A 14,595-nucleotide genomic window follows, 5' to 3' on the forward strand; every position below is an offset into this window, starting at 1 on the left:
CACCGGAAGGCGCCCTGTCCGGCTCGCTTTGCGCGCATCGAGCTTTCGTGACGAGGGGCGTCCGTGTCCGCAGGTGTCGCTCGTGCTTCTGGCAAAGAGCCTCGGCGCGACCCCCGCTCGGTCGCGGGCGGAACTCCTTTCGGGCAGCATCGCCGAGCGCGGCAGCCTCGCAGGGCGCAGCCTTGGCGGCCTCAGCCGGGTGTTCGCCAAGATGAGCAGCCGCAGCTCTGCGGAGGCGCGCGACGTCTCTGGAGGCGAGGAGGCGTCGGTGCAGCAGCAGGTCTGATCGGTTGCGCGATGTCGTGCGCAAAACGTGCGGCGCGGCGATGACCTGCAAACACGGGACGATTAGTAGAGCTAGCTCGCACATGGAGCATCCGTGGGATGTATGTGCGCGGTGCAGTCCCGTGCCTAGTTTTTTGAGGGAGCGGAAATTCTTTTGTGATTTGTGTATTCGCGTTTAGAGCTGTTTAACATTAACTTTGGGCCTAACAGTTGCGCTAGTGTTGGGTGAAATCCTTAACGTTGTTCAAGTGTTCACCCCAGCTCATGCTGTTACTGTTTTTGTTACTGTTGTTACTGTTGTTCAGCGGTCAGCAAGCAGAAAATGCCAAAAAAACCGGGTAAAACCCGAAAAACCTGGGGTTTTCCGGGTATTTTCGGGTATTACCCGCACTGGACGCTGGAGATCGTCGTGGGTCACTGCCAGGCCTTCCTTATTGTTGTTCAGCCGGCCTAACGTTAGCTACTGTTGTTGGGGAGCCCCACTGTTGTTCTGTTGTTACTGTTAACACTAGCAACACTGTTCAGCTCCCAACGTTAAACAGCTCTATTCGCGTTATCGAAGGGGCGGCGGGCGGGGTGGGGGGCATCCAGAAAGAAAGAAATAAACAGTAAGTCCCAGCTTGCGTCTCTGCGGTGCATCAGCAGGTCTGATCAGTTCGTGTCATCGCGGGTTTTGCAGCTCCGCAGCCTGCGCGCGCTGCCGGTAGTGGGGGAAATGGCTCAGTCTGCGAATAAAATTTTTCTGGGCCGCTCTTCTGGGCAGGTACGAGCTTAGAACTAAGGCTTAGTGCTTACTTCCTCTTGATCACAGCGGATTTTGGTCACAATTTTCACATCACCGCAGAGACGCAACGCGCTCAAAAAGTAGCAGGAATGGCTTAGAAGGCTCCAAAGGGGCTCCCAGCCACTAAATGTGTCCGCCCGGCCACTGAAAACGGACTCCGGCAAGCACTTTGTCCTGCCACGCGCACGCGCGCACACGCGCACTCACTCCCCTTGTTCTCTCTCTCTCTCTCAAATCGGAGGGTCGGTCTACGCAGCGGGCTTCGTGAATGAACTAAAGCGGCCCAACGTTTTGGTTTCATCAAGTTGCGCCAGATAGGGAGTGTGCCACGCGCCAGCTCCGTCCGACCGCGAGCGAGGGGCGGTCGGTCGGTGGGTGCTGGGTGGGCGCGGGGTGGCATCAACAAGTCGAATTTTTTGGGGCTCAGCGAAGAGTATACCAAACTTCGCAGTTCATCAAGTATCGCCGATGAGCTGCCAAGATTGATCAGTCGCAGACACAATTAAACAACGTCGTCTAACATGGGGCGCCCGTCGCCGACCTGTGTCATATCTTTGCAGTCGCAACCACACTTATGTCTAGGGTTCGGCGCGCGCTCACGCAGCTCGCCCTCGCGGCCATTACTGTTTCGCCGAGTGCCGCCGACGGACTCTATCGTCTCGCCGAGGCGTACTGCGATGGGGACGACTTGACGGACTACGTGTACCTTGGCGACGAAGCGGCTCGTCATCAGTGCAGCATCGACTCGGGCTGCAGCGGCGTCACCTGCGCGGTGAGTCGGGGAACGGGGATCGACGGCTACTGCAAGCTCAAGTCGACGGTCTATTCGGCCGCAAACGGGGACAGCCGATTCTACTGCCTCGCGAAATGCTCTGCGATTCCCGGCCCACTCTGCACCCCGCCCTCGCCGCCCTCACCGCCGCCGCCGTCCCCGCCGCCACCACCGCCGCCGCCCTCACCGCCGCCGCCGTCGCCGCCACCACCACCGCCGCTGCCGCCGCCGTCCCCGCCGCCGCCACCGCCGTTGCCGCCGCCGTCCCCGCCGCCGCCACCGCCGCTGCCCCCGCCGCCCCCGCCGCCGCCAAATCCGTGGATTTTGGGATCCCCGGGCATGATTTGCGACGATGTCTGCGACTTGGTTGGACTCACGTGCAATGCCGCGATGCAAAGCACGATTAACACGGAGGAGCTCATTCGTGAGACGGTGCGAAACGCTCAGAACGGGGCCGAATGCAAGCCCGATTCTATCTCGTCAAGATCGTACGCTGGCACCCCGTATATGACCATTCAGTACAACTCGATGCATTGCACATACTTTGTACCGGGATCAGGAGATGATGCGCTGTCAAGTTGCACCGGCAACTTGTATGCGTGGCATCGGCCTTTGTGCTACTGCTCGCCGACGCCGCCCCAGTCGCCGCCGCCTCCCTCGGCATCGCCGTCGCCGCCGCCTCCCTCGTCGCCTCCCTCCCCGCCGCCGCCGCCGCCGCCGCCTCCCCCGCCGCCGCCCTCACCGCCGCCGCCGCCGCCGCCGCCTCCCCCCCCGCCGCCCTCACCGCCGCCGCCCTCCCCGCCACCACCACCGCCGCCGCCCTCACCGCCGCCGCCGTCCCCGCCACCACCACCGCCGCTGCCGCCGCCGTCCCCGCCGCCGCCACCGCCGTTGCCGCCGCCGTCCCCGCCGCCGCCACCGCCGCTGCCCCCGCCGCCCCCGCCGCCGCCACCGTCCCCGCCGCCGCCACCGCCGCTGCCGCCGCCGTCCCCGCCACCACCGCCGCCGCCTCCGAGCCTGCCATCGGGCATATCAAGCGACTGCGCTGCTGCAGCCAGCAACGGCTGCCTCGACGACTGCTGCTCTTGGACATACTGCGCTGACGCACCCGATGACAATTGTGAGTATGGGAATATTCCAGCCAAGTGCCTCTCAGCACAGCCACAGCATGGCGGAGGAACTGGGGAATGTGTCGCCCAGCTGCCACTATCAGACCACCCAACATTCGCGTACAGTCTGAGCTGCTGCACACCGCCGCCGCCCTTGCCGCCGCCCTCGCCGCCCCCGCCCTCGCCGCCGCCGCCCTCGCCGCCACCAGCCTCGCCGCCGCCGCCCACCCCGCCGCCTCCCTCTCCGCTGCCACCACCCTCGCTGCCGCCATCATCACCACGGCCATCCCCCACCCCGCCGCCGCCCCCCACCCCATCGCCGCCCTCTCCGCCGCCACCATCACCCAAGCCCTCTCCGCCGGCGCCACCACCGCCGCCGCCGCCGCCATCAAAGCCGCCGTTTCCCGAGCCCTCGCCACCGCCACTCCCCCCGTGTGACGTGTCCGAGCTATTGGAGGACGCGCCGGCGGGCGCCGACACCATCTACGTGAGCACCTACTCTGTGGCCTAAACGGCTCGACCGGATCATGAACACCTCCAAGCAGCTCGCTGGTACGGGCGTGGTGGTTCACGCCGACAAGCGCCTGAAGACCTTCACCAAGAAGAGCGTCACCCCTCGGCTTGCCTTTGCCTTTCGCCGTCGTAGAAGCGGCGAGCAATCTGGGACTGTCAGCGACGTGCCTGAGAACGACTCTGGCGAGTTCGAGCGGACCCCGCGTGCGGCCTCGCCGGAGTCTTCAACCGAGATCAGCCTCCGCCTCTGACATCGGAGCGTGAGAGACGCTCGGCAATCACGACTCTAGTCTCTACACGTACGCTCGGGGCGCAGCCTCGCCAGCGGGATGCGCCCATCGCTGCCCAGCCCCGCGAGGAGCCTGCTGCGTGGGCCGTGGCCCGCTCCACTGACCACTCGCACATGTTCTGCGGCTGCGCGCAGTGCGGTGTTGCACACGCTCCACCGCCACTGAAGTTTGAATGTCAAAGCCACGGCGCGGGTGGAAATGCGAACGAGAATTTGTGCAATCTCGGCGGTGACGGTCAGCTCGGCAGGGGCGGCCGCGCCCAGCTCCAGCTCAAAGAAATTGTTGTAATGGTCCAAGGTCTCAAGTGGATCTTGCGCACAAACGTTCCGCGAGGGACCACACGCGCACGAGGGGTAGGCTCTGGGCACTTGCCCATTGTGTGCACACACAACACCACAGCGACTACATCTATATCACTCACCCACACACGCTACAGTATGTGGCTATGCCCACGGTCTCGCCGCTATCGCTCCTCTGCTGGCCAGCTCTAAAGCCGTACCGCTACCTCGCCCACGACTGTACCGCAGCTCGCCCCCGCCGCACGGCGCGCTCGAGGTGCTCGCTGGGCGGGGTGTCGCGCCAGCCGTCGGCCTGGAGCAGAAACGTGGCACTCGCGCCGCCGCCGTCCGCCGATGAGCCAAGGGCGGACCTCTCCTCGCGCGCCACCGCAACCTCGCGCGCCTCTCGGCGGCCGCAGTGCTCGCAGTACGTCTCGACCCGCTCCCTCCCCTCGCCCGTCGCCGTCGCGCCGGCGAGCGTGGTCGTCTCGCTCCGCTCGCAGCGGCAGTGGCACGAGGCGCACGCCTGGTACGCGTTGTGGACGCGTTGCGGACGCGTCAGCGGGCGTGCCATGGACGCGCCGAGGGCGGCGGCGGTGCGAGCAGAGTGGAGGCGGAGGCGTCGACAGGCTAGACATGGCAGGGAGCAAGAGAGTCAGACTGTGGGGGGGAAGGGCGGGCGCGGGGAGGGGGCGTCTCAGAAGAGTGTCTCAGAAGAGTGTCTCAGAAGAGTGTCTCAGAAGAGTGTCTCGGAGGTGCGTCTCGCACCGCCCCGTCGCCACCGCGAGGACTCGCTCCGTGTGGCAGCGCGGGCAGCGGAGCAGGCCGAACACGACGGCGCCGAGCCGCCGCTCGTCTCTGGTACGGAGGGGAAGAGGGGTGCGGGGGCCTTGTATCCCACCGACTCATCGTAATCGTGCGTCAGCTCATCGTCGCCCGCTTCGATTAATGCGCGCGTACACTATGTTGCGGACGGGCTCGGGCTGGTAGAGCGAGCCGAGACGCGATGCACGTTGCACAGCCGCGCGTGCGAGAAATACGCGTGGAAATCTCGGGAACTTGCACCGCATACACACCGTTGCCCGACAGGCAGCAGGTGCGCACCGGCCCGATGCTCACCGCATACACACCGTTGCCCGACAGGCAGCAGGTGCGCACCGGCCGCGTAGTCCGCCTTCTTGTACGCCACAGGTGAGCGGGGCCACGCCGGCCGCGCGACGGCGTGTTGTGGAAGCTTTGGGATGCGAGAAATAGTATAGCCGCGTTGAGCTATATCTGGAGTCTTTGCGACATATGAAGGCAATACCAAGCTCAACACCGCTCTGACAGCGCTCAACAGCTGCTTTCCTCTCCTCAAACAACGTACGGTCTCTCACGCAGACACCCCACGGCACGGACACGGCAGCCTGCCACGGACGGAGGCCGCGCCGACCGAGCGGACAAGGCACTCATCCGGGTACGGTGGCTCGCGTGCTGCGCAGTGGCTGCTATACCACCGGCTCCCTGACCCTCAGCTAAGCCGAGTGGCGATCACGCCGACAACAGGCTGTTGCATCGCAAGCTCTGTGTCGTTGCAGGAAGGCTCGGTGGCCGCCTCGCAGCAACGAACGCGTCTCGTCCGTGGATGAAGCATCTGCTGGAGGCCATTGGCTGAGCCCACCGGCAACCAATCCGTGTCTGTCACCAGACACGAGCGCGTCGGAAACTCGCGCTCGGTGCCGCCAACGGGGTGTCTGCAGGGCGGCGCAGCCGCCCCGAGGAAAATTTTGGCCGGAGGACGTCGGGAGGCCGTCGTTTGTCACGCGGGGAGCCAAGCTGCGGGTATGGCGTCAGCGGCTTACCCCACTAACTCGACCACGGCTCGCTCGGCAACGCGCAGCTCGCCGTGTACAACACGTGCACCGCCGGCTCCGAGGAGCTCCACCGCGCCGGCGTACGCGCGCCGCGTCTCGGACGCCCTCGGCGCGAGCGGCGGCGGAGGCGGGCTCAAGCAGCGCCGTGTCCCCCTCCCGGAGCCTCCTCCACCCTCGGCCGCGGAGGACACCCACCCGCGCGCGGACGTGCAGCAGCTGCGCGCCGGCGACAACCCGGGCGTGCGGCTGCGGCTGCGGCTCCTCGCGCCGCTGCCCGAGTCGCCGCAGCGGCTGCACCGCTCCTTCGCCGCTGCAGAACGCTCCGGCGCCGTCGTCGCGCTCGCGCTCTTTGGCCACAACCTGCCGCCGGCGCTGCGAGGCTAGCCCTGGCCCAAGCCTCCGCTTTGCTCTAGCCACAGCCCTCGCCCTAGCCATCGCCCTAGCACCAACCGAGAAGGCCACCTAACATTGCCTTCCCTCACCCCACCTTAGGCCCGGCGGCAAAGCGCGCCACCGTGGAGACGGAGGCGCCGTCGCTCGTGCGTGCGAGCTGCGAGCCGCCGGTCGGCGGCGGCGAGGGGCAGCGCGTGGCCTACGACTGTCTCCTCTCCTCGTGGTCCAGCCTGCGGGTAGTTGAGCGCGTGATGGATATCTGCAACACTTTCTTATCAGAGACAAAGGAAAATGGGATCTCAGCAAAACCTCTCGGGAGATACGAAACGCATTCCCCGGCCCGATGGCCCGCTCTGTATGTGTCAAACATGTGTGCTCATGTGTCACGATGAGCGCGGCTCACCGCCGCCCCCTCTTGCACACATCTCACGCAGGACGCAGCTCAGAGCCCCACAGACCAGCGCTCACACCCCCCCCCCACCCCCACCGCCCCAGGCCCCACTCCCACGCGCACACGCGGGCGCGCTCGATGGCCAGGCGGCACACGCTGGGCCTGGCTTTGGCCCTGCGTTCCATTATTGGCTAATATTTATTGCTGTTATAAACAAAAGGTAAAATAAATCTTCGCCCAGACATGCTTCACTCGACGGACGACGCGATGGCCTCCTCTCGACCTCAGGCTCAGCAGACATGCTGGTTACCTCGCGGGCAAAAGTCCGTAACTACCTCGCAGGCAGAGACACCGGCCGATGGCGAGAAGGAGAGCAGGAGATCGAGGCGGCTCCGGTACGCCTCGTCTTTGAAGTGCACACTGTCTTCGAAGGGGAAGTCATGTCGACAGGCAGTGCCTCTCCAGTCGATGACAGGCAAGGCCGTCCGGCACGCGACGTGTGTGCCAAGGAGAGAGATTTGCTGTAGCAAGGCGTTGCGGCACATTTGAGTGGGTAGGAAGGTGTGCTTTCGATAGCGAGGATTGCTGTGGTGCTGCGTGACCCAAGCCAGCCGCGTGTTTGGCCTCAAAATTGCCCTTGCGCTGCGGACCAAGTGCTCGACTTTCTCAACCCACGTTCGGTTGAAGAGCATCTGTATGTTCCCCGGGGTCATCTCACAGGCGACCGACTCCCAGACGCCAAGAGTCAGCGTCACTAGGGTAGGTGCGCCGAATGAGCGCTGAGCCTCGCGGAGGATATCAGCCATGCGTGCCACCGGGTCGTGAGGCTCCCAGCTATGCCTGCGAATCCTGCCGACGGGCCACTGCGGGTAGACGAAGCCGTGGAGGTACTGCGCGATGCACACCAGAGTCGCGTTCTCGAAGCAAGCTGCCGCCAGTGATTTCGAGAAAGTGCAGCGCGTTGCATTAACCAAGCTCTCACACGTTTTGACGTCGTTGGAATCGCCGAGCAGAAGGACAACGCTGCGGGCGGTCAGCCCCCCAGTGATGCACAGGAAGGAAGTGTAGAGAGCACAAATCATCAAGTAGAGCTCAGTGATGTGTGGGGCACGACAACTCGCGGCCGGCCCGGTTGCGACACGTCCCCACGCGCACGACGAGTATACCTGTGAAGCCGGGAGGTACTCGAGCCTCGAGGTGTGGCGGTACGTTGCAATGCCGCCGCCTTCACCCGGGGAGACGGGTCCTGGGTCGCTAATAAGGAAAGTAAGAGAAGTTTCTCCACACACACACATTCCAACGGCAGGCCGCTCGCTTAATTAAGAAATTCTTTTCTTCAATGTCCACCACCCTCACCGCCGACGGAGCCGTCTTCACCTGGGCGAGGTGTGGGCAAAGGAGCAATGAGAGGGTTAAAAACTTACAACCCTCTTTTTAACCTCCTGGGTTTTTCAACGCCTCGCATTCTTTTTTCAAAATCAATCCGAATGCCGATCGCTCGCCAAGGCATTGCCGACCTCCACGATCGCTCGCCAAGGCGATGCCGACCATGGCGCAACCCGGACTGGCTGGCGCTATCGCGCTCAACAACGCCCTCGTCGATGCGCAGTCAAAGCTACCAGAGGGCAGCGCAGCGTTGGACTTGCCAATGTTTGTGGTCGTCGGAGCGCAGTCATCAGGCAAGTCGAGCGTGCTGGATAACGTGATTGGCCGCTCGTTCCTGCCTCGCGGGTCGGGCACGGTGACTCGCCGCCCACTCGTGCTGATGATGCAGCACCACGCGAGCGAAGAGTATGGCGAGTTCAACCACCTCCCGGGTCAGCGCCTCACGACCGACGCGCAGATATGCTCGGCGATCGAGAAGGCGACGATCGATGAGTGCGGAGAAAAGGGCTTCTCTTCGAGGCCAATTTACCTCCACTACTATTCGCCTACCGTGCCCGACCTCACTTTGGTCGACCTTCCGGGCCTCATCAAAGCACACGCCGCGGATATGGACCCGAGCGCTCCTCACATCATCAAGACCATGGTGCTGGAGTTTGCCCAGGCACCAGCCGCCATCCTGCTGGCCGTGACGCCGGCGCACAGCGACCTCGTCACCTCGGACGCGATCCAGCTGGCGAGAGAGGTCGACCCCGACGGGCAGCGCACCCTCGGTGTGCTCACCAAGCTTGACTTGATGGACGAAGGGACCGACTGCTCGACTGCACTCCTCGGGGAGGACCCTCGCGCACCCAAGCTGCGCCTCGGCTACGTGGGGGTCGTCAACCGCGGCCAAAAGGACATCAACAACGGCGTCGACCTCACGGCCGCACGCGCGCGCGAGCGCACCTTCTTCAAGGAGCACGGCGTGTACGGCCGCCCCGCGATGAGCGGCGCGCGCCTCGGCACGGAGGCGCTGGTTGCGACCTCGTCGGCGCTGCTGGTGGAGCACATCGAGCGCTCCCTGCCCAAGCTCAAAAGTCAGATCGCGGCGCGGCTCGAGGCGTCCGAGGGTGAGCTCGCGCGCCTCACCGCCCTCGCCGACCCCGCCGCCATCGAGGCAACGCTGTTCAAGGTCGTCGCCGACGCGCGCAGCGCCTTCTCGTCGCAGCTTAATCCGGGCGCGGCAATGGCGGTGAGCGAGCCTACACTATCAGCCCGTCTCCTATTTCGGCAAACTCGGTTTCAGCGCTCTAGTCTCGGCTACGTCTCCACTGCAGGTGAGCCAGATGCGTGCGCGCGCCTTCTCGGCGGGGCACGACATCGAGTCGCTCTTCATCGGCGACTGATGGCGAGCCGCACGCACGCGGAGGCGGGGCGGCTGCTCGAAATTCATTTGAGACTGAGATTAGGCCTGATGAGCGAGTTGCGCGCGGAGGTCGCCTGCTACTCGCTCGGTGAGCTCGACCTGATGGCGTGACGGCGACGAGATAGCCCGAGATGTCTGCACGAGGTTAGGCGAGCTCGACCAGATGGCACGGAAGATGGCGGGCGTCGGCGGGATGATCTTCGACGTCGACCAGGCCTTCCGGTTCCTCGTCCGCGAGCAGATCCCAAAGTTCGAGGCGGTCTGCGTGCGGCTGGTCGAGCGCGTGCGCGAGCGCCTCGAGAGCAGCGTGCGGGAGATGGAGCTCGGCATCGGGGGAGACTTCACCTCCGCGGCTAGCCAGCAGGGTGCCGTGAACAGTGTCTCTTCACACCGGCAAGCGGTGTCCTTCAGGCGCCTTCCCGCGGCTCGCCGGTGAGGTGCGAGACGCGTGCCTCCGGATCCTCGCCGACTACGCGGCGCCCACACGGACGCTCGTTCAGGAGCTAGTGGCCATGGAGAACGCTCGCATCAACCTGGCGCACCCGAGCTTTGTCGCCCGGCCGTCGGAGCTCGAGAGCTTCAACGGCGCAATGACGCGTCTCGCTAAGCGGATGGGGCCGGCCTTTGGCGCGAACCACAGGGTGCACGACGTGGTGCACGAGGGGCCCGCACGCAAGCGGCGCATCAAGACGGGCGGCCTCCAAAAGTTCGTCTCTCTGGGCCACACGCGCCACCTGCTGCTGCTGCGCACGGGCAAGCTGCAGCGGCTCTCAAGCCGCCTCTCTGAATAACCATCCCTGAACTTCGGCTGAGACCTCCAAATAGGCCACCTGCAGTGGTTCGAGCCGCACGGCGAAACGACCCAAGCTAAGGGTACCCTCAAGCTCGAAGGGTGCAAGCTCCGGCGCGAGCCTCGCGCGTGCAGCCGCGCATATCGGGCTAGAGGTCGGGTAATCGTGTCGCGAGAGAATAGGCGCGAGCTCCGCTCCCCCGGTGATGTCCGGCCATCCGCAAAGCCGGCGAGGGCGGGCGAGCGGAAGCAGCTGTACCTGTATGGCGCGCCCGCGCTCCTGAATTCCGAGATCCTGCTCCAGTTCGAGGACGAGGTCGTCGCCGACGAGTGGGAGCGCCAGCTGCAGCTCGTCATCGACGAGACGCTCGCGGCGGAGCCCGACGACGCGCAGAGCGACGCCACGGCCGCGGCCGGCGCTGGGGTGGCGGCCAGGCTAACGGGTGTGCTAGCGCCACTCAAGGAGGAGCACGCGGCGCTGCGCGACTTGTCGGAGGCGGCCCGTATCGCCCACTTCAAGCTTGTGCACATGCTCGACTCGTACGTGGGCATCGTGCAGGCGACGCTGTGCGACCTTGTGCCCAAGGCGATCACCGCGCGCCTGCTCAACGCGACGAGGGACGCGATCAACGCGCGGCTCGAGCCGACGCTGGGTCGCGGCTCGGTGGCCGCGGTCGTCGCGGAGCTGATGGCGCCCACACCCGAGCACGAAGCCTCGCTCGCGAGGCTGCAGGCGGAGGTTGGGTCGCTCCGCGAGTGTGCGCGCGTCGTCGCCCACGTCCCCTGCCACGTCCGCGCCGCCCCGTCGCCGGCTACCAACGTCGAGCCTACACGCTCGCCTCTCTCGGAGCTGGCGGACCCCACGGCTCGAACCACTCTACTTTAGAGAGCGCTGTGGACGCGGCTTCCGCGGACTTCCGCGCCTCCGCGCCGTGGCTTGGCGCGCCGGCCGCGGCCGAGGCGGTTGAAAGAGAGGGCGAGAGAGAGCGCGCTGCACACAATCTGCGCGCGCTCTAGCGAGAGATTTCTCCCTTTTCGTTCTCGCTCTCGAGACACTTGTCCCTTTTCTGTAAATTCTCATACAATTCAGCTGTAAGCACCTATCGCTACTTAGCAGACTCTACGCTCGACGCGCTGGCGGTGCGTCCGATCTCTGCCACCAGCGCCGGCTCCAGCTTTGGCGCCGGCGCAGCGTTGAAGCGCGAGAAAATGAAGTCGGTCTCGTACGGCCCGGGCACCTCGTACAGAGCGGCGTCGCCGTCGATGGCGCCCTGCTGGCGCGAGGGCGGGTGAGAGGCGAGCGGCGGGGCGGGGGCGGAAGAGAGGCGACTGGCGGGGCTTCTCACCTCCGCCATCGCCTCGGTTGTGAACTCGCCCTCCTCGGGGTAAATGTCGAGCTTGCCGTTCCGCGACTTACTGGACGAGAAGGACTGGCCAAAAATGCCGTGTGGCAGGCTGCGCGCGGCGTAGTCGCCGTGCAGGGTGAAGCCGACGTCCAGCCGATGGCTCGGCCCCGCGATGGCGTGCGTGGGGCTCCCCTTAACCACCACCGAGACGTCCCCAATCGTAAAAGTTGCGTGCGCCATCGCGACGCTTGCAACCGCCTCTTCACACGCTTTGCGGCCGCCCTTACCCAGCTTAAACTTGTGGCCGCCGCACGAGCCCGTCACCACGTCCCACGCCCAGTTGTTCTCGCCGAGACGCGACGCCCAAAAGGAGAAGTTTGCCAGCTTGCGCTTGTCGCCGCCCACCCTCGCCACCACGTGCGCCTCGGTCACAAAGCTGCCGTGTACGATGAGCGGCGGGCTACCATCCAGCTTCCTGTCGAGCGGAAATGTGGCGTTCTCCGTTTTCAAGTTGACAGCGAGCCCAGGAGCGGAGAAGAAGGAGTAGAGGCGCCCATGCCGCCCCCTGAAGTCGGCGCGTCCGCCGTGCGCGAAATGGAGGTGCGGGTCCTGCAGTATCTCATACCGGTGCGTGATGTTCATGGCCGCAATAGTGAAGCCGCCCGCCCCGCCTGTGATGCCGTCGTAGCACTTCTCGTCCTTGATAACTAGGTCGGCTAGCCCGCTGCGGGCGCCGCTGTAGAACAGCAGCTTCGTCTCGACGGGGTTGATTTCACTGTAGTCTCCTTCTGCCACGGCGAGCGTCTCGATGACGCCGAGGCAAGTCTGACCAGGAGAGTGCATTAGCGGAAACTCCTCGTCTATGGTGATTACTGCGCAAGTGCTGGCGTTGGTGCAGTGTTCGGTCGCTTGCATCGCAAAGCTGTACGGCTCCAACGCACTCCCTGTATCGCCCGGGAGGTAGCTTAAATACCTTAGCAGTTCCGGCCGCAGGACCGGTGTGACCTGCGAGTCCTTTGCGGCCAGGAAGACGACTATTTTTGCCTGCGCCACGAGCGATCCGCCCGGTGAGAGATGAGGAGGCAATGGCAGGCAGCCACAGCGGCGACTGCCAAGAGAAAAGGGGGGGGGGTTCGGGTGCTCCACTCACGTCTTTCTTTAGCACCGCATCGACGGGCTCCGCTCCCACACAAATGAGCGCCGAAGCGTCGTCAGGGTCGTGGTAGCACATTTTCGGCCGTGTTGAGAGGTTCTCGAGGCATACCTGGATCCCGATCGTATCGCCAAACTTGAGGTGGTTCGGGTTACAATTGTCCCGGTCGAAGGCTCCGTTCGTGTACTGACACACAGGGCGAGGAGACGGTGTCAGAGGTGCCGAAAGAGCAGTCAGAAGAACAGAGGCCGTCAATCGTTATAAGTGTGCATAGGGATCAGGGTGCTAGAGCTGGTGGTCGTCGAGATCGCTGGCTTCTGGGGTATTGGCTTTGCCTGGCAGATGTTGACGTTGGTAGCTGCGGGGCGAGGGAGGGGGGAAGGGGTGAGGAGACCGCCAAGGTCGCGCTGCAGATCTGGGCCCTAGAGGTGTCTCTCAGAAGTGCCTCTCCCTGGGGCGGTTTGCGCCTACAGAGGCGGAGCATACGCTCGCCACGTCGAAGGATCTGGCGTCGGTGACGAGCATGTAGGGCGAGGAGCCGACGCCACCTCGTATCGCCTCTCGGACGAAGTGGTGCGGCATGGTCGCGGGGAGCAGGGGTGCTCGCGAGTGGGAACAGCCGTCGGAAGGCAGATTAGAACGGTAAAAGCAGACTCGTGTTCATCGTTTGGCCAATTCCGCCGAACAGAATAAAATAAACCGCGCCTCGCGATCATCTGGCCCGCTGGGTGCGCTTCTTAGCTCCCCGGCCCTGGATGTGAGGTTGCCAACTGCACTCCAAGTGCTCCAAGTGCCAAGCTCGAGGAGGAGGCGCGCTCGTGCCAGTGAGTGTGCGCGCCAGTCCCTCCGTGCCTCTCTGTGTGTCAGGGATAGTCAGGGCCGTCCATGACGCATGAGAGCTTCAGTCTGCTCGGTCGGGGACGCCCGCTCTACAGCGCTCTACATGTCTACAGCAGCGCTCTCTGACGTACACACTACATCCTCTACAGACTACATGGAATGGCTACCTAATGGCCAGCCGCCAACGGAGCCCTACACCTTTTCCTCCTACCTTCGGTGATGCAGTAAGAACCGCTCGCAGAGTCGGCTGTGCGCCACGCAGAGTGCCGCTAGGAAGCCTCCGACCAGGGTGAAGACCGGCGTGAACTCCCTCCTCGCGTTCCGCTCCCGAACGCGGTCCTCGACGGCGTCACCAGCGAGGATGCCGCAGAAGAACGCCACGACTATTGCCAGGCTCAATACAGCTTTATCTCTCAGAATGGTCCGCGCCGAGGCGTCTTTGGCCCGTCCCAGGCAGATCTGCAGCAGCGCATTAGGAGGTATGCGCATGTGCCCGGTCAAGAGGGTCGAGACGACCCCGTCGGGGTGCGCATTGCAGTACCCACCGGCCACGATGCCCGTGAGGAAGGAGATAGGGGTGAGGAAATAGAGGTCCTTTCCCTCGCACAGCAGGGTCCTTCCCCTATCTCCTTCCGTGCAGCTCTGCTGTGCGTGCCGCAGCCCGTCGCCCAGCGCACCCATGGAGACCACTGCAAACATCGCCACGCCCAGAACCCTGCCCTTATCCTCGACGAGGATGTTGAGCGCATCGTACGCGATTCCGCCGCCGATATACGCGGCGATGAGGGAGGCAGTTAGCAGCATCTCCTCAACCCTCCATTCTCGGGCCTCGACGGCGAGGAGGAGAAGATTGCCCGTCATGACGGTTGCAAAGCGAGCTGAGATTTGGTAGGTGATGCCGGTGAGGGCGCCCCAGGCCAGTGCGTAGCAGGACTTGAGAAGAAGGAGGATGCGCTTCTCGCTGCGGCTGATATTTTCGTCTGCCATGCTTCCGACGCGAGTCAGCG

The 14,595-nt window shown here is 64.3% G+C and overlaps 2 protein-coding genes across 2 annotated transcripts in view; both read left to right on the top strand.

Annotated features, from left to right (window-relative positions):
* Nucleotides 1-286, top strand: part of EMIHUDRAFT_226764 (hypothetical protein) — a gene marked incomplete at both ends in the record, with an annotated part of 6,715 nt that extends 6,429 nt beyond the window's left edge. Inside the window, one exon of the mRNA XM_005788543.1 lies at nt 174-286. Within this exon, the coding sequence (XP_005788600.1) occupies nt 174-286 (113 nt within the window). The remainder of the gene's footprint in view (nt 1-173) is intronic.
* An 8,006-nt stretch (nt 287-8,292) lies between these two features.
* On the top strand, nt 8,293-9,174 carry EMIHUDRAFT_43878 (hypothetical protein; the record flags this gene model as incomplete). Its single annotated transcript, XM_005788544.1, has 1 exon — nt 8,293-9,174. A coding segment is annotated over one exon (882 nt), but the record flags the coding sequence as incomplete, so codon positions are not given.
* Between the last annotated feature and the right edge of the window lie 5,421 nt (nt 9,175-14,595).

The sequence above is a fragment of the Emiliania huxleyi genome (assembly GCF_000372725.1).
Source record: "Emiliania huxleyi CCMP1516 chromosome Unknown EMIHUscaffold_134, whole genome shotgun sequence".
Lineage (NCBI taxonomy): Eukaryota > Haptophyta > Isochrysidales > Noelaerhabdaceae > Emiliania > Emiliania huxleyi.